This window comes from Haliotis rubra, unplaced genomic scaffold (assembly GCF_003918875.1).
Source record: "Haliotis rubra isolate DU_JTF1 unplaced genomic scaffold, ASM391887v1 Scf400, whole genome shotgun sequence".
NCBI classification, from domain to species: Eukaryota; Metazoa; Mollusca; class Gastropoda; order Lepetellida; family Haliotidae; genus Haliotis; species Haliotis rubra.
The window spans coordinates 176,574-199,310 of NW_025767081.1; the positions used below are offsets into that span (position 1 = coordinate 176,574).

General features: G+C 41.5%; 1 protein-coding gene across 4 annotated transcripts; it reads left to right on the forward strand.

The window, feature by feature from the left end:
* Positions 1-2,103: 2,103 nt before the first annotated feature.
* Positions 2,104-22,255, forward strand: LOC124287465 (TAR DNA-binding protein 43-like). Of its 4 annotated transcripts, none has more exons than XM_046724018.1 (4): positions 2,104-2,819; positions 5,515-5,681; positions 13,538-13,678; positions 14,220-22,255. In XM_046724018.1, exons 1-4 carry the CDS (start codon positions 2,582-2,584, stop codon positions 14,964-14,966), a joined length of 1,293 nt encoding a protein of 430 aa, XP_046579974.1. In that variant the 5' UTR covers positions 2,104-2,581; the 3' UTR covers positions 14,967-22,255. The 4 variants fall into 4 exon arrangements, with proteins under 4 accessions (XP_046579974.1, XP_046579973.1, XP_046579976.1 ...); XM_046724017.1 differs by having other exon boundaries at positions 2,105-2,819; positions 13,538-13,690; XM_046724020.1 differs by having other exon boundaries at positions 2,105-2,819; positions 14,235-22,255.
* Positions 22,256-22,737: the final 482 nt, after the last annotated feature.

Genomic DNA, 22,737 nt, shown 5'->3' on the forward strand with positions numbered 1-22,737 from the left:
GTGGTTATAATGATTAGATCATCTGTTTGAAGTGATGTCACTGTCACATCTAATGCACCGAGGAACCTTCACGTGAACTGATACGGCGGCGTGTTGGTTAATAGGGTTCGTCTCAAAATCAAGATATTATTTATAGTTGAATGTTCGTTTGTTGTTTAATTCCGCACTTCGATTCCAGTTAAATGACGGCGGTCTGTAAATAATCGGATCTGGACCAGACAATCCAGTGATCGATATCATGAGCATCGGTATACGTAATGTAGATGTAATGACATGCATCGTGCGAGCCTATATGTCCCTGGTTGTGACCCGCAGTTCACTGAGCCGACATATACTTGGTGGATGGATGTCACAGTACCCCAACTGTGTATAGACTACTATAGATATTTTCACATGATGCCAATCAATGGTACGATTATTTATTTAAGTTGTATATGTGGACTCAATTATTTACAAACATATTGCTCTCAAAGTGGAATAAAGACCCTCCCTCACTCACTCAAACGTTTTATCTGATTTTATGAAACGAGTAAACTGACCATAATATAAATGTGAAAGGACGAATCCCCAATCTATAGGCGGGGAGGGTGGGGAAGCCTAGTGGTTAAAGCGTTCGCTCGTCACGCCGAAGAACTTCTGTGTCATCTCACTCACTCAATCATTTTCATTAAGCCACCCTTCAACCGAACCCCTTTCATGACTACCCTGGGGCAGTGGGGTAGCCATGTGTGTTAAAGTGTTCGCTCGTTACGCCAAAGACCCGTGTTCGAATCCCAAAATTGTGAAGCCCATTTATGGTGTCCCTCGCCGTGATGTTGCTGGAATATTGCTAAAAGCGGCGAAATACTCACTCACTCACTCACAATGGGCGATCCAAGAGTTTGAGTGAAGTAATTCAAAACATGCCTTTTGGTTGCTCAAACTTTGTGCTAGCTGTCTTCCAATCTACCTACTAACTATTGCTCTAATTACAACGGCTCAGTTTCATACATGGCACTATTAGTCTAGTAACTTTACCGATACACTAATGTTTAGTCTCTGAATATATATAATCTTGAGAGTAACAAACAAGCCCATTTAAATTGAAAAGGAGCCCCAGGGAGACCAGAGATTCAGAACCTGAACCTGAGGAAATCTAGACTTGCTATATTTAGATTTTTAGCACTGCAGAGAGGGCTTGGCAGTAGGGAAAATAATGTGGTTCAGGGTCTGTAAGACAGGCTACTTTACCTAGGGCGTTTGCATTACAGAAGTGACTGGACGGAATGGGTATAATAATAAAGTATTGGGACTGTGACTGACTGACTGACTGAGTTTAGTTTTACGCCGCTTTTAGTATTTTAGTATTTGGACTGTGAGGTGACTAAGTTGGGGGGACTTCAGTTTTATTGGTCCGATGTTGCTCAAACTCTCTATAAGTATAATTCATATATGAAAACGCATGTTAATGTAATCAGCATTTAAAACATAATGTTATGATCTATGGTGTAATTTTTTTACTAATTATCTTTTCAATGATATAATTGTGATAATTGAAAATAAAACCATGACAAACTCCCCACACACTGAACATGTATATGCAACCCAGTGCATATATTTTCCTCTTGAATAAATCTTCTCGGAATGTTTGGGCATACCATGTTTAACTGAATTTTTGTACGGCTGAATCCGTTTGTAAATAGATTCTGATAACAATCTGCAGCCCAGTAACAATACATTCATTTATTCATCGATAATCCACTCCAAAATTTGCATAACAAATAAAGCGACTCATGAATCAATCGGTGTCAATTTCCTTTTCATTTCCTGAACAGAAAATGTGCTGTTATGCATGCTTGCTCCCAGTAATAATATATGTATACGATTATTTTTATAGAAAATTATAAAAAGACATGATGAAAATAGGTGTTTACATATTGAATTAAGGTTATATACCATATTTGATAGGTAAATAAAGATCTGTCTATCAAACGATCACCGATAAGGCCAAAGTTTGACCAAATATTTACATATACATCAAACGACACGACCCAACCCGCCCGCCATAATATTTCAAAACGGGAGCCGCTCCGAGTGATCAGTTCGCCCTTTCGATGATATATTCTGCCTCAAAAACAACAGAAATGACATCATAACTTTCATAATGGATTTAATTGGTCAAAAGTGTGTACATACTGTCCACAAATTGAACATAAACGTCGGGGTTGCTGACAAAATTATCCAGGAAATGAATTTCCAGAACAATGGGCACAGGGCAGGTGCGCGTTTCGACAGAGTTATCGTTCTTTGTTATTTTCTGTCGATTGATCCTGCCAAACACAATGTCGCGCAATAATGATGTGTACAAAAATCAATAAAAACGCGTTTTAGACATTCAGTACTCGGAATCAGCATCCATTGAGCTAAAAATCACTCATCTCTTTACTTGTGTATTTTGCGATCGATGTTTTCCCATGATGCATTTCGCTGTAGCTGCCGCCATCTTCATAACTATCGTAGCCCAGGGGAGCTAGGCGGGCTAAAGAATTTCGGATAATTCCACCCGTTTCGTTCAACGTGCATTGCCCCAATTCGTCCCAAAATGAGTCAGTATATACAGGTGGCTGAGGATGAAGGCGATGAGCCAATGGAGGTCCCAGTGGAGGAGGATGGAACGCTGTTGTTGACAACTTTGGCTGCACAGTTCCCTGGGTCGTGCGGTTTGAAGTACCGCAATCCCGACAGCGGGAGTATGAGGGGTATTCGACTTTCTGACGGTCGTCTGTACCCTCCGGATTGTGACTGGGGTCGATATGTATTCATTGCCGTTTTCCCAAAAGGTAAACTTTTATCCGATTCCTCGTGGGACGCATAATGAGCGGTTGACATTTAGAACCGAAACAACCGATTCTGTCGCTAGGAATTAGCTATCGGAATCGCGATCGTTGATGTAATTTGTTGACATTTGTTGTCACATATATTACCATTTGATATTTTAAACCCTTGTTCATCATATTTCGCATATGTCGTGCCCCAGTTCTGCTGTCAGGGCGCGTGGATTTGTATGTTTACAAGTACCAGATTGTTGATTTGACAGCTGGGCGAGTTTGACAGTTCGTTAGGGGAGGTAACTCTAGACATGCAAAAACCAAGTCATTAATTCAAGAAACAAAACTGAAAGTTGTAATGTTTTTGGTACGACTTATTAGTAATTGAAATGCTTTATATGTTTTGTAAATTCTTTGTTGATGATTTTGAAAGCTTTTTGGGGGTTAATATGAATAATTTAGTCTATTTTTATAGTTATGTTGAACATATTACAAATTGACAATTTTGAATGTGTACTGGCAACCGTACAATTATCACCATATTTTAGTGGTATTTACAAAATTATTCCGCCGTTCGTTACATTAATGAAACAGAATCAATTATGATACTTAATTAGCTATTCATTGATGTGTCCAGCCTGTTCACTGCTGCCAATAATGTTTTTATATAACACGACGGAAGGGAATTATGGCAGTATAAATAGATGCTTTCTCACAACTAACTGTAACAGTTATCGCCATTCCAAATTTCTCATGCCATTTGTGATATGATACAGTTACCTCGAACAATTGATTGTGTGACTATTTGAGTGTTTCTTTTACAGTAGACTGATAGTGAATGAAACAATGACTTGTGAACTTGAACTTGCTATTATATAGGTCGTGAGACATCCCCCCTGACTAAGTTAAAAATAATTTATAGGCTTCATAACTTTATCTTTAATTTTTCCCTGATGTTACTTACCATGAAGAATTTCCTTTTGCTGTTTATTGTTGTCAAATACCGTGGGGAAAAATACTGGAATTGTAATTGACCAGAACTGCGCACATGTGATACTGATGTATTGGCTATAACTGTTACGCAGCAATAACTGTTGGAGAGACTTCCACCTGTATCCTCCCTTAAATTTAATTCTAGACAAATCATATCACCTGAATATATATTACTCATCTGATAAGGATGAGTTTTAACATGTTTCATTAATTGTATCTGAACATACTGAAAGACAAATCAAACTTCTAAAAATGCCACTCAAAGAAAGTTGTCCTCATAGTTAAAATTTGGGGGAATACCGGCGGAAGTCTTACCGATAATTCAAGGATTGTATTTAATGCTCAACACGTCCATTCCAGAGACTGGACTTTAATAGAGCTGAGAATCATAAGATTAATAACGCGATAATTTAATGTCTGTATGCATTAGGTCATGTTAAAACTTATTTCATATCTTCCAGTCAAATCATTTTACCTGAATATACATATATCTTTTTCCTCATCGTTACAATTTAGGGGAAATAGGGGCGGAAGTGTAAACGAGAATTGTTATAGACTTGCTTGGGGTAAATTGGGCATATGTTTCAGGAACTGTATTGTATCTTTTCAATGTTCAAAAAGAAATATGAAAGTCTTATTCTTGACAGCATTGTAGCATCTTCAAGTGTTTTTTACTGTTGACCTGCTTGCAGCATGCGTCGACTGCACATGATTTATGTCATGACAGTCCGCCAACATGACACACCTGATGGTACTGACATTGCACAGAAAACATGACATTCTTTAACTGCATGGGTATCACAGTCTGGAATAGTCCATTAGTCCACAAATTTACCCCCTACAGAGTTGTCATTGACACTTATTATTTCATAGCCTTTACACAATGCTGAAATCTGCTTCCATCACATACAAGTGTTTAGAATACACACGGAAAAACAGTATGGATTTTATGATGAGGGCTGTTAATATTGAGTAATTATAAAGTCTTACAGAACAGTAACATGATTTTATACTTCAGGACCCTCACATTTCCAGTACAGACCCTTGAAATGAGTCATGACTGACATGAGGTCTTCAGCATTTCTAGAGGGAGTGAGTGGGGTAGCCTAGTGGTTAAAGCGTTGGCTCATCACGCCGAAGACCCGGGTTCGATTCCCCACATGGATACAAAATGTGAAGCCCATTTCTGGTGTCTCCCACAGTGATATTGCTGGAATTTTGCTAAAACTAATAAAAGTGGCGTAAAACCAAATTCACTCACTCAGCATTTCTAATTTACAATTGATATTTAAGACAGGTTTAATGCTATTAATGTCTAGCGAAATAACATATAATACCAAGTATGTCATTATTAATGTAGTCATATCATCCAGTTTGTAATCAGTCCCAAAATGTTAGAATTTATTTGCCAAAAGATGTCAATTCATATGATTGGATCATTTCCAGTAGATTTTAGGATTAATCTATGAACATTTTTCAGCAAAGGTGAAAGATATGGTACTGAACCAAACTTTTTATCTGGTGGCAACAATCGCAAACTGGATTTTATATGACTTTCACCAGTGTTTTATTAATTGCGATATTGACGTTTACTCCCTATAGTATTTGAATCTAGGAACACTCCTGTTTTTACCTAAGACCAGGACTCTTTGACCTTCAAGCTAGTTTTGAACACAACTTTCTAAATATAATATGAAACACTTTCTCCATTTAGAAAACAAACGAAAGGTAGAAGAGCCATGGGACAGCTTGCAGCTGAAGACGAAGCGTGTGGAGAAACAGCGATGTAGTGACTTGATTGTTCTGGGACTGCCATGGAAGAGCACTGAGGAAGATCTCCGCAAATACTTTTCACAGTTTGGCGATTTGCTGATGGTCCAGGTAACACTGCTGTGATTTTTATTAGTCACTAGTTGAAGATATCACTGTTTAATAAATCTACAATGTTATTACACATTGTGTAATAACATCACGTGATGATGAACGCATGACGTCATAATGGTTTAAAGTTATGATGACACAATGATAATACCTCTGTCACAATGGTATTAGACCTTGCTTCACTCGCGAAAAACCTAGAGTCATTTCACTGTTGGCAGTTTCTATCAATTCATGTTGGAGAGTAATAAATAGAATACTAAACTCCATTTTTATAAAACTTCTGAAAGATTTAGTATAAAAAAACGAGCGAAAGCGAAATCATTTAACTTGCTTCATAAAAATGGTATTACACGGAAGGTGGTTTAGTATCCTCTGTTTTTACTTCAGGAACTTATCCTATCTCACGACTTGCACCTCTCTCTCTTGCTTCGACTTTTAGTGGAACGACTGTAAACTTTTTTCCATAGGCCTCCTTGTCCATTCGCCCGTGCACTCCATGCTGCTCTCCTTAATTAGCTTCCTAGTTCCTAATAAAGCTTGCAGCATGCTCCACTAATTGCCCACGTGACTACCTTGAATGATCATTCTCTTTCTTGTCGCACGACTGTGTGGACGTGCTGTATATTAGGGACATTATTTCACCCTAACATCATGGGGAAAACTGATAATCAGTCAAGGAAAAGGAAAGTTTGTGCTCAATGCAAGACGAATTATTCGTCCCTCGACCCTCACTCGTCTTGCAGTGACTGTATTGGACAATGTAACTGGAACAAACGATGTGGCAAGTGTAATTCACTAAAAGATGAGGATTTTAAGGCCTACCTTCGTGTTTGCTCCCGGAGAATCGCCGATAGGGACAGGAAATCAACAGAATCTGATCCCACTCCCGCCAAGCGTATCAAGTTACAGCGACAGAAAATCGTACCTTCACGCAAGAGAGCGACGTCTGTGGTTCAAGAGGATTTTATGGACGCTTCATCAGATTCTTACTTATCTGAGGACGTTCGGCACCTATTACGTACGCATCAATCACCTCCTTCCATAGCGTCAGATCACTCGTGGGTGGTTGTGATCGACAATTCTTCGTTGCCTGTCCCATCTACACTACCAGGGGACCTTAGATCGACACTATCATCATCCAGATCATCCACATATCCCCTCGACTGTCTCAGTTTGTTTGGAGCCTGGCCAACCGCGTTCAACCAGCCAACTGTCTCCCCACAGTTCATTGAACCGGACGGAGCTGGCTACAACAGCGTCGCCAGGGACGTTCATCAGCATGAATCAACACTTCAGGTTTCGTCACCTAATCGCCGATCCAGATCGCCACATCATTCTAGATCACCACAACGATCTAGATCACCTTCACGATCCAGATCACCATCACAAGCCTGATCTAGATCACCGTGCCGATCAGATCACACAAGGATCGATCCAGATCACAGTCACGATCCAGAGCACAACTACGATCCACATCACCTGATCAATCCAGATCACCTAACCGATCCAGATCACCAAACGGGTCCAGATCACAACTTCGAATCAGATCACCGGACCGATCCAGATCACCGAACCGATCCAGATGGATCAGATCATCGGACTTCCAGATGATCCAGATCACCGAATGGATCCAGATCACAACTTCGAATCAGATCACCAGACCGATCTAGGTCACCTAACCGATCCAGATCACAACATCGAAGTAGATCGCCAGACCGATCCAGATCACCGAACCGATCCAGATCACAACATCAAAGTAGATCACCTAACCAATCCAGATCACCAAATCAAGCCAGATCGCAACTGCAAACCAGATCACCTGTTCGATCCAGATCACCTTATAGATCCAGATCACGATCACAGTTTCCAGTTAGTGCATCGAATCGATCCAGATCACTTTACAAATCCAGATCATCTTACCAACCCAGGTCACCTATACGATCTAGATCACCTTACAGAGCCATTGACCAATCGGGATCACAGTACAGATCCACATCTCATGGCCGATCCTATTCAGATGGTCGAACCAGAGCTCCAATCAGAACCAGATCACCAACTAGAACTACAGCGACCCGGACTAGTTCTTCATATCATACCGGATCACCTAGCCATACTAGGGAATCCAGATCACCGGCTTACCAACCTACTTCGGTACTTACCACGTCGAGATCTCGATACAGTTCCTCTGACCGACGTTCGGGTGATCATTGCTCTGATACCACTAATAGGCCTACAGTCTCTTACGATGTTCCGTCTACATGCTCTGAGAATCCTTCGACTCACTCTAGGATCATCGCTGAGTCATGGGAACCTGATAACAATCCCACTCCTACAGCGACTCCGGATCTAAATATGATGATCAGGGCCATAACCTCAGCCTGGAACCAAATACAGCCTTCTACTCCAGCCCATCCGGCTTCGGTAGCTCCTGGCTCTTCATCTGGTCCACCTCCTGAGATTGATCCAGTCCAAATAGCCATGCCTGCATCTCCCGCTCACTCTGAGTTATCTACCCCTGGGGGTAGCTTTGCAGCAGTTGAGACACCTCAGGTACTCCTTTGGATTGTTGAGAAGCTCCAACTTCCCTTGAGTACTTCAGCAGATGACCTGGATCACTCTTATACTCTTAGGAACCGGGATTGGTCTACCATCACCCTACCACCTCGACCTTGTATTCTGAAATTATCCAGTACACTAAATGATGGTTTCAAGAGCCTGAAACGAATTAAGGACGGATTCTCTGCTCCCAGATATAATCCTTCTACCTCTCATGTCCACGGCCTAACAAAAATCTCTACGGCTCCAACAGTTGATGAGGATATTGGAACCCTGTGTGGCAAACGAGCTGCTTCGCCCTACCTTATTGAGGACCGAGAGTTGGCTCACATGGATTCAGCCGTGAGAAAGACGTTGCCATCTATTAGTTGCGTGATTGCAGCAGTCGACGCTGTTAACACTGCTCTGGAGCATACTTACTCTGATCAAGACGCTTACATCCGAGGATGCATGACTTTAGCTCTGGACCAGTTCCAAATTATCCTGGATCAGTTGTCTCATTTTTTGGGCTACACTCTTGCTGTTCGCCGACGTGGACCCCTTAACATCTCTTCATGGGAGGAGCGATTTAAAACAGAACTGTTTCGCCAGCCTTGGTTTACTGACTCCCTCTTCAATGGTAGCATCCAAGAAGTATCTAATAAAGTTGATAAAGAAACCCACTTTCAAGTCTCGATTGAACTGTTAAAGATACAGAAGTCACAGCTCCAGGACTCATTAAAACAGCGTCGAACTGCACAGTTCACCCCTACCAATCCAGATTTACGCAATCTTTTTCGTGGCGCATCCACTCAAGGCCGTGGCAGAGGAAACAGATCTGGCCGTGGTGGTTCCTCCGCCCTCGCCCCCAGGACCAACTCTGGCCCAGGGACCAGCGCCGGGAAGCAGTGACGGCTTGAGACAATCGCACGATTGGGACCTCCCGCCCCCAGTCGTTCCGATTTACAACACTCCGGTAGGCGGGAGATTGCAGATCTTCGCCCCGAATTGGACCATCCTCAAAGATCCGTACGTCACCAACCTGCTACTTCACGGCTATCAGCTACCCGTTATTGGCAGTCCACCTCTGACGTCGCATCCGGCTCATCGCTCATATCCTGTGGACCAGCTTCAGACTCTGCAATCCACAATAGGTACGCTATTAGACAAACTCGCGATAGAGCTCCTAGGTCCATCGCCCGTCACTCCAGGATTCTACTCCCCCATCTTCTTGGTTCCAAAGAAAAATTCCAACAAACTCCGGCTCATCTTCAATATGAAGTTGTTCAATGCCCGATTCCTGCTTCCACCGCCTCACTTCAGGATGGTGTCGATCAACCTTTTACGCACCATCCTGAAGAAGGGAGACTTCCTCATCAGCCTAGATCTTCAGGATGCTTATCTTCACGTTCCGATACATCCAGAACACCGGAAGTACCTTCGCTTCGTGTTCAACGGGAATCACTACCAATGGAAAGTCCTACCATTTGGAATTTCCACGGCCCCGTGGCTTTTTACCCGAATTACCAAGCCCATAACGAGCTTCCTCCACTTTCAAGGGATCACCTTCGAAAGCTACATAGACGATTGCATCCAGGCTCAACAGGATCCGATCGTATTGCTTCGCCAGCTACAGTTCACCACCACGCTGCTCAGACAGTTAGGGTGGCTGTTGAACATCGCGAAATCGGAACTAATACCGACTCAGAAACTCCAATTCATCGGAGCACTGTTCGACACTCGTCAGGGGATGATGTTCGTACCTCACGACAGGTGGATAAAGATTCAGCAATGCATTCCTCCAGGACTGTCTCAGGCAAGAACCTTACGACAGTGGCAGGAGCTACTGGGCCTTCTGACGTCAGCTCAAGCCTTAACGTACAGAGGCCAGCTCCAACTTCGGCCGATACAGCGATTTCTACGCCCGTACCTTCAGGCCGACAACCCCAAGGAACTAATTTGCCTTCCAGAACCGCTTCGTCCAGTCCTTCAATGGTGGCTCGACGAACGGAATGTTTGCGCCGGAGTCTCTATGATGCCCTTTGCACCGACTCATCACCTATTCGTCGATGCATCCCTCATGGGTTGGGGAGCTCACTTCCTCGACCACCAAGTGGCCCGGGCTGTGGTCATCCGACGAACGGGTACTTCATATAAACGAGCTGGAATTCAAGGCGGTAATTCAAGCCATCTCACATTGGGCAACAGAGCTTCAATCAACCAGTCTGTTGATCCAATCAGACAATTCGACAGTGGTTTGGTATATAAATCATCTAGGCTCGACAGGCTCGGCGAATCTGCTACAATGGGCGATCAGGTTCTTCCATCTCATCTGACTCACTCAACATCGTAGCCAGAGCCAGACACATTCCCGGGTAAAAATGTGATCGCCGATGCCTTGTCCCGATCCAACCGACCGTCCCCCGACAGAGTGGAAGTTACTGCCCCAGATCTTTCAGTCGATGATCTACCCGTTATCACGGCCTCAAATAGATCTGTTCGCCACAAGGTTCAACAACCAACTTCCAAAGTTCGTATCACCAATCCCAGACTCCTTGGCGTGGGACCTCGACGCGTTGGCAATATCATGGGAGGGTCTCAATGCCTACGCGTTCCCCCCTCCAGCTCTGCTACCAAAAGTAATACAGAAACTATTGGCCACCAGCAACATACTACTGCTTTTGGTCGCACCCTTCTGGCCAGCAAGAAGTTGGTTCGTCAACCTAAGAAGCCTGGCAGAGCCAAACCCAGTACCGCTTCCCAACCGGGACGACCTACTTCTTCACCCTCACTCGGAACTGCGCCACGGGTCACCTCAGACCCTCAATCTACACGTTTGGCGCATCTTCAGAGGTCTCTCATAGCTAAGGGCTACTCTCGCCGAGTAGCCACAGCTATCACTTCAGCGCATCGTACTTCGACCCGTTCCTTGTACGACAACAAGTGGAAGAAGTTTGAAGACTATTGCAAGCTTAGGGGAATTGCATCTCCCACTTCCACCTCGGCTCAGGTCGTTGCTGAGTTTCTCCAGCATCTCCGCACTACTAAGAAACTCAAGGGTACTACGTTAGCTACCTACTTAGCCGCCATCAACTCGGTTTTGGCTACCACCACGGGCACGAAGATTTCCACTGTTCCCGAGTTGCAGAGTCTACTACGCTCCTATAGACTCTCTGACCAGTCCAGGAAGTTCAGACCTCCGGCCTGGGATCTGTCCGTCGTCCTTCGTCATATGATTTCTACAGATTATGAACCTTTAGAAGACAAGGACTTCGAACAAGTGACATTCAAGACATTCTTCCTGGTAGCTTTGGCTACCGCTGCTCGTATATCTGAACTGCATGCGCTTGATGTCAATCGGGTGCGGTTCGAGCAGAAGAAGCATGGCAAGGCTTTCCTGGGTCTCCGCTGGGACTTCATTGCGAAAAACCAACTGCCAGGGCAACCGGACCGGATGTTTACCATTCCCCCGTTGTCCACCATTCTTGGGCCTGATGATAATGAAGATTTGACACTCTGCCCTGTTAGGGCTCTACACGTTTACCTTGCTGCCTCCAAGGATCGTCGACGGCTACGAAAGCGCCTCTTCATACCCTTGTCGACCGCTTCAAGAACTGAGGTTTCCCGGACCACATTGGCCTTCTGGATGCGTGCCACGATCCTGCATCGTGAGCCTACACCTTTGCAGGGTTGCCTCCTCCAGCCGCTTCCAATCCTCATGAGACTCGTGCACTAGCCTCGACGATGGCCCTCCATAGCAACTGCTCCTTGACCGCTATCATGGAAGGTTGCTTCTGGCGTTCTGATACAGTCTTCTCTTCACATTACCTGCGAGACCTGTCTGTCACGGATGTCCAGGGACTACACCAGTTCGGACCTCTTGTACTGGCTCAGCAGCTTACATCGGCCCAACAACGCAGATGAGGGACGGTTCCGCATTCGCGTTACTACTTCCTTGTATATACTGAATAAAAGTTGAACTGGATCTCAACCTTTTGTTCTCATTATATGGGTTTAAGAACTACTTCACTTGGCCTCCATACCAAGGCATCGAATACGGCCACCTAGCGTGGCCCTACGGACCTGAGGCACAATCAGTATGACGATGCAGAGGTGTTCGACATTCACGCTTACTGACCTCTACTCCACGGAGCAATTACGTCAGTGAAGTGTGACACTCCCGAATTCCAGTGGATTTCGTTGCGTTCTGCCTCCAAAGTTGCCGGGCACATCCTTTGACTAAGCTTAGGCAAAGGAGTGAGGGTCAAATTTGATGCTGCCCGGAACTGAACGTTAAACCTTGGAGATGCCGAGTTGTGTTTCTCTTTCACCCGCCTCGGTCGGTGTCTGGGGGGCCTTCTTGAAGCAGGGGCTGGCCCGATTCTAGTCGCAAGACTTTAATTACGGGGGTACCTTGTAAATCGTGGCGAGGCGAGGCTTACTTGCCGAGTTGCGTCCCTTGTCTTGTACAAGGTTGCGGCCGAACACCACATCGCTCGGGAGCACCCATCTCCCTTGGAGTCGTTGTGCTTAGTAAGCCAAGGGGTTCCGGAGAACCCACTACAAGCATAGGAGTTGCGTGCATGCGTAACAGGCCTCCCTTGTACATCGCTATCTACGGTTGTCATCAGTCCACACAGCTCCAAGACCAGCTGTTCGCACTGTCCAGACAGAAGGGTAATCTGCGGCCCGCCGTCCAACCGTGGGATAAGTGCAAGTCGTGAGATAGGATAAGTTTAAAAATTTGGAAATTTTAATATAAATTGTATATTTATATATTTATCCTATCTCACGCGATGGATGACCGCCCGGCCTCCCCACTACTCAGATTACAACGTTGGCTCCAAGATGAGAATGATCATTCAAGGTAGTCACGTGGGCAATTAGTGGAGCATGCTGCAAGCTTTATTAGGAACTAGGAAGCTAATTAAGGAGAGCAGCATGGAGTGCACGGGCGAATGGACAAGGAGGCCTATGGAAAAAAGTTTACAGTCGTTCCACTAAAAGTCGAAGCAAGAGAGAGAGGTGCAAGTCGTGAGATAGGATAAGTATATAAATATACAATTTATATTACAATTTCCAATTTTAAGACTTTTTTAATATGATAAAAAATGTCTTTTGTTGTCAACCATGTCTACCTGCTTAGTATGCTTTGACCTTTCAGCTGTCCTTTCTCTTAGTAACAGGATTCTTGTAGGGGAAGACTTCATGTTCAGAAAAATTGTGAAATCATCAGAATGCGAACTTGGCTACTTTTGAACACTTTTTCTCAGTCAGTGTTAACAGGACAGGTAGCATTCATTGTTTGTTGACTGTTTCAGGTCAAAAAGGACCCAAAGACAGGTCAGTCCAAAGGGTTTGGTTTTGTGAGGTTCGCTGAATACGAGGCACAAGTGAAATGTATCTCTCAGAGACACATGATAGATGGCCGCTGGTGTGATGTCCGAATACCAAACTCTAAGGTAGATATACAGGTATAAACATTTTGTTACACTTTCTTATATTTCCCTCCTTCATTGCTCCAAGTAAAGCATTTCATTACAAATAAGGAAATAGTCTTTTTGCTTTAATTTGGGAGATGTTATGTTTGTGAAAATGCTCTTCATAGTATTAACTAAGTAACTTGTCACTACTTGCACCTTAAGAAAAAAAAAGCATTTAAAGTAAATGGGTCCAAAGCTTTTTAAAATTTTAGCAATACATAACTGTTCTGTGCAGAGTATGGTAACTTCAATCAGAATATTGAGCTGGCAAAGTCAACATAGATAATGTGTTAACCTTGTGGAAATATGTGAATGATTTCTGTAAATGGTGCATCAAGATTTCCTTGATGTGTTATGGGTAATATGTTAGAAATCAAGTGCAGCCAGATCTTCAGCTTCAGCGTTTTCATCCATAGACTCTTTAAGTCTATTATTTGTAACTTTTCACTTATGACAACTTCCCACGAATTTTTATTCTTAATTCAGAGACTCAATGTTTCTAGATTGTGAGTTGTATTAGAATTGTTTTCTCCAGGAAGGAGCCCAGCTGATGATGAATCGCAAAGTGTTCGTAGGGCGATGCACGGAGGATATGACCGCCGACGACCTACGACTCCACTTCAGCCGTTTTGGAGAAGTCGTCGACGTCTTCATTCCAAAGCCCTTCAGAGCATTTGCATTTGTTACATTTGCTGATCCCGAAGTGGCCCAAAACCTGTGTGGGGAAGACCACATTATCAAGGGAGCCAGTGTTCATATCAGTGGAGCCGCGCCAAAGAACAACGAGAAACACACAGATCGACGGACAGGGCTCAACCACACCCCCTTTGGATTCAACCAGGCATATCCCCCAGGTACTTGGGGTCACGCTGGCCGAGGGAACAGTCAAGGTCTCTCCTCCCAGGGCAACAGCATGGGAACCAACTTGTCCAACAATCTAGGCTTGGGCAATTTAGGGCTTGGTGCACTGCAGTTAAACCACGCCATGCTTGCAGCAGCTCAGGCTGTTTTGAGTAGCCAAGGGGGGTGGGGTCCTCTCGGTCTAACTAACCAGGGGGGTAGCGCAAGTAGTGGGGACAACCCCACACCCAACCATGCCAGTGCCAACAGTAGCTTTGGCACAGTAGGGAATGGGACAACCAGTAGTGGGAGTGGTGGGGGTTTCCTAGGTTGGGGAGGGTCCCAGGGCAGTGATGGTCCCTCCCACAGTCCAGGGCATGTTGGAGGGTGGGGAGCCCAGACAAAGGCAGGGACAGGGTGGAACTGAAGTGAGTATAGGGCAGGCTGTAGCAGGGGGAATGTTCATGTGGTAGAGTATTCTGTAACACAATTAAATTCGATTGAGTTCTATTGAGGGTCTTGGCTGGAAGAGGCGTGAAATGTTGAGGACACAGAAACAGCAATGAAATGTGTAATCTATTTAAACCAAAAATGCTTCTTTCGTTATTGCTAAATCATTTTACATTTTTCAGTCTAGATCATTAAAGTTGTAAAGGAGTGTCTGCAAACATAACTTCTAGTCCAAAGCCTGTGTGTAGAAATGTTTGTTTTGGCTGATAACACTAACACATACTCCTCAACATTTGCCAAGGATCACACCTTTACCTAAGCAGGACTAGTTTGGTCCTTAGGGAACGTTGAGTAGTATACACTGAAATTGATGCCAAAGAGGTGTTTAAGCTGGCAGACTCCATTGGTTTATGGTAGAGACTGAAAATATACTGACATACTATGAAGGCAAAGTGAGGTCTTCCCACACAGATTGAATAAGTGTTTGATTCTGTTACTGAATATTTTACGTCAAATTAACTCCACTCTGTTACATGTGAGCATGCTAGGTAATGTGTGGTGTGAAAGTTTGGCATCAAGCACGGACATCATGCATGAGTGGGACATCAGAAATCTCAAGTGCAAAGTTCTTAGTTGAAGAACGAACATCATGCATGAGTGAGACATTAGAAAATCACCCAGTCCACCTCCATTTTAGTTAATGGCTTCTTGCCCAGTGCCACTGTCAACCTTGGTATTTTCATGCACAAGACGATGTACTTGTTGCAGTGCGAAGGGTTTTACTTGTGAGTATTTGATAAGTGCTAACATTCATGTTTTAGTTACAAATATTTGTGCACTTTTCAACAACATAACCACTGTTTGCCCATAATGGTTTACAAACTGTTTTTTGACAAGGTGAAAGATTGTTGTTTTAAATTAGATTTGTGTAGGTTATTGTTGATGTATACTCTATACATCTTTGCCAAACTATATTGAAGAGAGTTAACGATTGTTGAAATTGAAACTGCTTCCACTTTGGGTTCAAGTCATGACACAACTTAAAGTGAAAAATTAATATCATTATGATTTACACCAATCAAGTGGTGACAAATTTTTGAAACCATCATGACATGTTCATTCTGAAGTTGGCAGCAGTTCTCACTGATTACAATTACCTTCCTGTTTAGTGCTCGCAACAACGTGTAGAGGACTAGTTCCTGAAACTGTAAGCTCCTTGCCCTGTATTTGACACTCTTTGAGCCATTCACAACACAACAGCATGTGTAAATGGGAGTTTTGAATGATGTCATTTCAAGAGAACAAAGTGTTGATTTGCCAGAACTGTGCATTGACTGAAGGTCCTTCTTGTGTACATCTTAGCAATTTCGATGATGCAAAGATTTGATGAAATGTTTGAGGTGTTTTGATATTCTGATATTGTTTTGGACCTGGTGTGAGTGAACTTACTCCCTCAAACAAATGTGAATATTATAGCCAAAATGTGGAAGAATTTTAAGAATTCTATTTTTGAAATCATGAATGTAAATGCATGAAAGTCACTTTTAATTGTGCATACTTATCAAATTTGACAGTGCACTTCGTACATCATGCTTCTCAATATTTTATTAAGTTTGATAATGAGAGCAGTGTTTTAGCGGTGAGTGGATTTGAGACAGTGTTTGGTGATAATTTGTGCAAACATTTTGGTATTTGAGGCAGCAAGGTCTTGGCTTCTCTTGAGTGATTGGTCCAATAGGATATTGGTGCTTGAGTGTCCTGAGGCTAGCTACGTGCTTGCATATATGCGTTCATAACATTTTTATATGAATTTAACCGAAACAGGTGACCAAGTGTTGTTTGGATTGAATTGTAATGCGTTTTTTGAGAGTGTTCTACAATGTTAAAGAGTGGGGGTGCTTTTTCGTTACCATGGTTACTGTTTGATTTGCAGGTCTCTGAGTGTATTATATGTTTTCAACTGGTTTGAAAATAAAGCACCCCAACAATTTATTATTATTAAAACCATATTTTTTTATTTTATAAACTACATCTACCAACCTTTCACAGTAGCACACAGCCCTGAGTGCATAATAATTGTGTAGTAGTCTCATTTTAAACATATGAATGGATTGTCTGGCTGGAGGGTGTCGTACGAGTGATCAATGGTTTCACAGCTTCCCTAATGATTCAGCTGAACACTTTTCAGAAATATGACAACGCATGACACGAGTTGTAAGAATCTATGTGGTGAATTTGTTCTTTGAATGATATTGTTTCGTCTATTATCAATAACTGTCTCACATTGCTGTTCAATTGATCAAAATATGAATCCTGTTGAAAGGGAAGTTGTGAAACAATTCATGTCCTCAGTAGTGTCGTGGTTACCAAATTTTCAGCCAAGTTTGTCAAGGTTCATACAGGCTTGAAAAGTCCTTGAATTTAAAAGTCCCTATTGAAAAGCCTTGATTTTTTAATGTCAACTTTGAAAAGTCTTGAAAATGACCACAATGGCTTATAAAGCCTTGAATTTATATAAAATGATACATACTTGTCAACAAGAGTATTAGCACTGTTCATAGTGCTATTTATGTCAGAATTTGTTATTTGATAATAAAATTCAAAACACTGAAAATAAGTTACAGTTGTGAACACTGAATTCAAATTTGATCACTAATTGATTTGGTCTTAAATATCAAGTTATTGACTTACTGAATGTAAAACAATTACGACGATCATAGAGGTGTGGTTTTTTAAACTTGGAATTTCTCCTCTCCCCCCCTCCTATATCGACATAAGTGTGACGAGTGGCGTTAAAACGATACCCAGTCATACTGTACAATATGATGTCCTTGGTGTAAGGTTGAACTGTGGTGAATTAAGAATGAAGGTAAACTTGGCTGGATTTGTGTTGACATAAGTGTGGTGTGTGTGATCATCCAGTTTCCTAGCTGACTATATGTTAACTTGGAGTGCTTCAGTCTGCATTATTTTACATCAGGAAAACATTGCATGAGAAAGTCCTTACAGTATTGTATTGCATTTGAGAACAAACTGAAGCCAATGTGGGAAGCTGAAAGATAATCTCTGATTGTTGGTATTTAAGAGTTGAGCTGTTTGGAGTTATCAAATTTTATCCACACACCACTCTTAGCGTGTGTGTTAAGTTTGTGAGATGGTATGTCATCCTCATTTAGAGCAGGTGCACAGCACAACTGGGCCCTGGTTGAGGATAATAGATGACTATTTTAATACTGCTGGGAAAAGGCTGTTCACCTCTATATTGAAACAACTGCCAGTATTTGCTGTCGATTGTGGTTTAAAGATGTGTGGATGGTGTTTTGGATATCTCAGCAGGATTTTCTCTATTTCTATTTATATTTTAGCATGCATGAATTCTCATAAATGTACTTACTTGTTATTTATTGTATATAGTTGTTGATGTGGTTCCCACTGTTATGTGTTACTGATGTGTGTGGTTATGAATAAGACACTCACAAACATGGGAGAAAGGTGACTCCATCAATGGGTGCTCTCAAAGGCTGGCTTGTTCGATGAGGCAATACATTTCCACTGCAACCAGAGTAATGTTCTGATGGCAATGTACCATGGAAACTCATGAAGTACACTCAATCCAGTTGGAAATATAAAGTCAGGAGACGCAATCATCTTCAACTTGTCATTTGGTCACATTTGGACAAAAGTCAGTTAAAATTTCCTCTTCATTCTGAAATTAAAATTAATCTGTTTATGGAATAATATTTTTTTATAGATTATGAAATATTTAATACAGTAAATACTTTTATAACGAACACGGATATAATGAACTGACGGCTTTAGCGAATGTTTTAAAAGTCCCGAATAAAAACCTTATATTATCATATAAAAAAGTGAATAGCGAACTACGGATGTAACAATCTAATTTCAGTGGTCCCTTAGAGTTTTTTATTAAGGTATTTTACTGTATAAATTTTGTTATATATGCTAATCTTCATTAATACATTCTTCCCATTGTTAAATATGCACATATTTGGGTTAAAGCAATTTTAATACGAAAATATTTGCTCTTGCTGTTATTGTTGTGCATCTTATTTACAATTTAGGTTTTAAGAGATTTTAGTTGAAGAAAAAGATTGCAACACTAAATGTTGACCTGAATTGTTATCTGTGTGAAGGGTGGGCTTTATGCCTTGGGAGTTAGCTAAGGAATGGAATGTATCACTTCAAGGACTTAAGGCAACCTTTGAAGTACCACTGTCTGTTGACTCATTGCACTTTAGCCTACATTTCATATTTATTGCTGCTGATTTTACGGTGTACCATGCAGAGTGAGGTCTGGGTGTGCAGTAGTGATTTGTTGGTGTATATCTTATGTTGGGAATGAGAGAAAAAAGACTATACTTCAAGATGACTTCAAATTGGTACCTGGATCCATAATTCTATAATCTTCAAATTGGTACCTGGATCCGTAATTCTACACATCTTTAAGTTGGTACCTGGATCCGTAATTCTAAACATCTTCATGTTAGTATCTTAGTTTTGTAACTTCTAAATTGCTTCAAATTGGCCTACAGGTTTTTAATTTCAAAACTGCTTGTTGTAAGATCAAAGTGTTATATTTTTTTTTGTTAATGAAAAAAGTAGCCTGAAAGTGTTTTACAGTTTAAAGATAGTTGATGCCATATGCCATTCATTCATGAGAGTACCGAGGTTAATACTCCTTATTGACAATAATGTAAATTCCTGGTTAGGAGGAAGAGATCCTTAAGTTTTCCATTTGATCCTGGCCCAATAACTCTATGAAGCCGTAGCAATTAAAATTATGGATAAACAACTATCATTCATTCAGTGTTTTAGGAGAATGAATCACATATCACTCAACCTGAAACTGAGATTTGGCAAGCATGTCTTCTAATGTAGATCAGTCAGGTACCAATCTGTCAAGACTACTGAAGTCTGGATTTTTTTTCTCTCTACTGTGGTCCATCTATTAAGTTTCACTTAGGACAACATGCTCAAAGCAACTTTGATGTGAGCTGAGACCAAACAAATTATCTCTGAAATCACCTCATGCTGTGGTTGTTCTGAGTAGAGTTACCTCCCTTATATCTGGTGCACAAACCCGGTGAGCGTGCGTGTTGCCTTATTTGCAAAAATGGATCTTGCTTTGATCATTTAAAGCTCATCTGAGGTTCTGCTGGAACACCAAGCATGTGTAATGGCAGGATTGTTGGTACAGTTGTAATTTGTTTGATGTTTTTGAGGAACCTGTTACAAGTATGTTACAAGATGAAATGAGATGGTGTCATTGCTCCTCATCATTAGTGTCTCTGTTCACTATATTAGTGGATTCTGAAAAATGTCAACATATTTCTCGATGTGAACCAGATTTGTTTTTGTTTCTGTAATTTCTAGAAAGAAAGTCTGTTTCAAGCTTGTCATGAACTTTGCCCTAATCTGTTGTTTTACATGATATTTAACTCTCTTTTTTTATTGTTTTTGCATGTATGGCATGATACCACTTGTTAAAACTACTAATAGTAAACCAGAAAACTTGTGGGAGCATGTTGTCCTTGGTGGTGTTAGAGGGAAGGTATACTTGGAAAGGGAGAGAACTCGGTTGTCTCCCTGTGCAGTAGATGTGTCTGTTCCTTGAATCTCTTGTAGTGCTGTCATTAGATAGTCAGAGCTCGGTCTTCACAGTTGACCATGTCTGCTTTCATGATTGAGGTTGGTTTCTATTTCCTTATTTTTAACAGCTTCAAGATTGAATAATCGTGCAAAAATGCCAAAAGATATTTTTGTGTTACTTTTTGCGTAACCTGGTAACATTTTAAGAATACACGGGAAAGTATTTTCAGAGATTATACATGATAATTTCTACCATTTTGGAGCTATTCTCATCAAGGGACATTAATCTTGGTCGAAATTGGTGAAAGCAGACATGTTTTGGGAGGATATGAGTTGTCTACTCCTGTTTGTTACAAAACCCAACCGGGTTCTTGTAGTGAGTTTCCATTGTCGTGACACGGTGTGCAGTCTTCAGAAGATGAGCCATCTTGTACGAGGGTCGGTGTCATCCTGCTATGTGCAAGGCCCTGCACCACAGTGGTCAGAATGGACAGTGGTATCCATGTTTGGTTTGTAGTCCCTGTAGTAACAGTGTAAGTCCCCTCTACCTGTCTTCCAATACTACTGATAAAATAGAACAGAATTGTCTACTTCGGCTTTGATGACCTTTAAGAAACTTGGACTAATGTTTCTCACCAGTTCTCTCAATGGCTTGATTCCCTGACTTTGCAATTAACATCATGTTTCCATGGCAATGCCGAAGGTAACTGTTTCATTTCCCTTCTATTCTCATTGTCGCAAATATTTGTCTCAGAGGTAAGCTTGCAAGTTTTGGTTATGTCAACAAGTGTCATAATTCAACTAACCAATTCTGGTTTGAAAGACTATTTATTATGTAGATAATTTTTCTGATATTTAGGCACGAGTGTCGTAAACATAGTATGACATGGGCACGAATATAATATTCTGTTTATTACCGAAGTCGTCAAATTGAGGAAAATAACCCATATCTACTTTCAAACATAGGCTGGCTACCTGCCGTCGCCGCATGTAGAGTGCAACGTCACAAAAGAAACGTTACGTCATAGCATTGTTCATGATGTCACGTCACCCTGACAAAGTGATATTTTGCCCTAGGGCATCGTATGAAAAATATGAACACCGATATGTTCGCGCCCTCGTAGGTAATAAATCACATTACGATATGACTGATCTACTGTTCAAGGCAGTGTTGACAGTGGTTTAACACCTACTCAAATTGACCAAAATCCAGTTTCTTCCTTCACAATTCTAGTTATTGCAAATGATGGTGATACAAGCCTTTGAGATGTTTCCCATATAACCAAGGTTTCAATGTCAGGGAATTGACATGAGAATAACCCTACCCTGATATTCTCTAATCTTTTATGTTTGACCATACACCATAGTACTGTGTTTTGTGTGAGAAGGAACGAGAGACAGGCAGAAGACTATTCACCTATAATATTGATGTTATTTGTAAATTCAGTGCCTATCTATTTTCTTGAGATGAAGTGATGGTTTAGTATGTTTGTTTCATGTAGATCGTGTTACTCTGCAGAACATAAGGAACTTGAGTGTTATTTTCTAGGGGTGTAACGATTCATCAAGACAGAACATGTTCAACTCATGTTCAACTCATTCTTTATACAAATAGTTGTTTTCTTACTTCAAAGAGAATAAAAACCTTTGTTTCCACTTTGGCTCTCAGCATCATCTTATAACCAGGACACGTATTGAATCTGCTGGATTAAATTATCTCCAGTTAATATATTTTTTTCTTCTTTTTTCTTGTTTTTTTTTGTTGAAATGTTGTTTCCACAAACATTCTAATTTGACTTTTTGGGGAAAATGTACTGATTTTTTTTTTCAGCTAGGTGTGTTGACAATGGTATTGTTACACCCCTACTATTTTCTACAACCAGTAATCTGGCTTTGAGAGCACAGTGCTCCTCCAAGGAATGCACGAGTTCACACAGTTTCTGGTAAATCATTGAAATAACTCATTCCTTAAGAAATGAATTTTGCTCAAATATGAATGAATGGGAAATATTAAAATTTCATATTGAAATAATTTCTATGAAAATAAAGAATACTTTTTATGTAGATTTTTTTCTCTTCAAATATGCAATATCCAAAATGGCTTGAATGCAAGAGTTTGTTGTCCACGGTTACGGTAT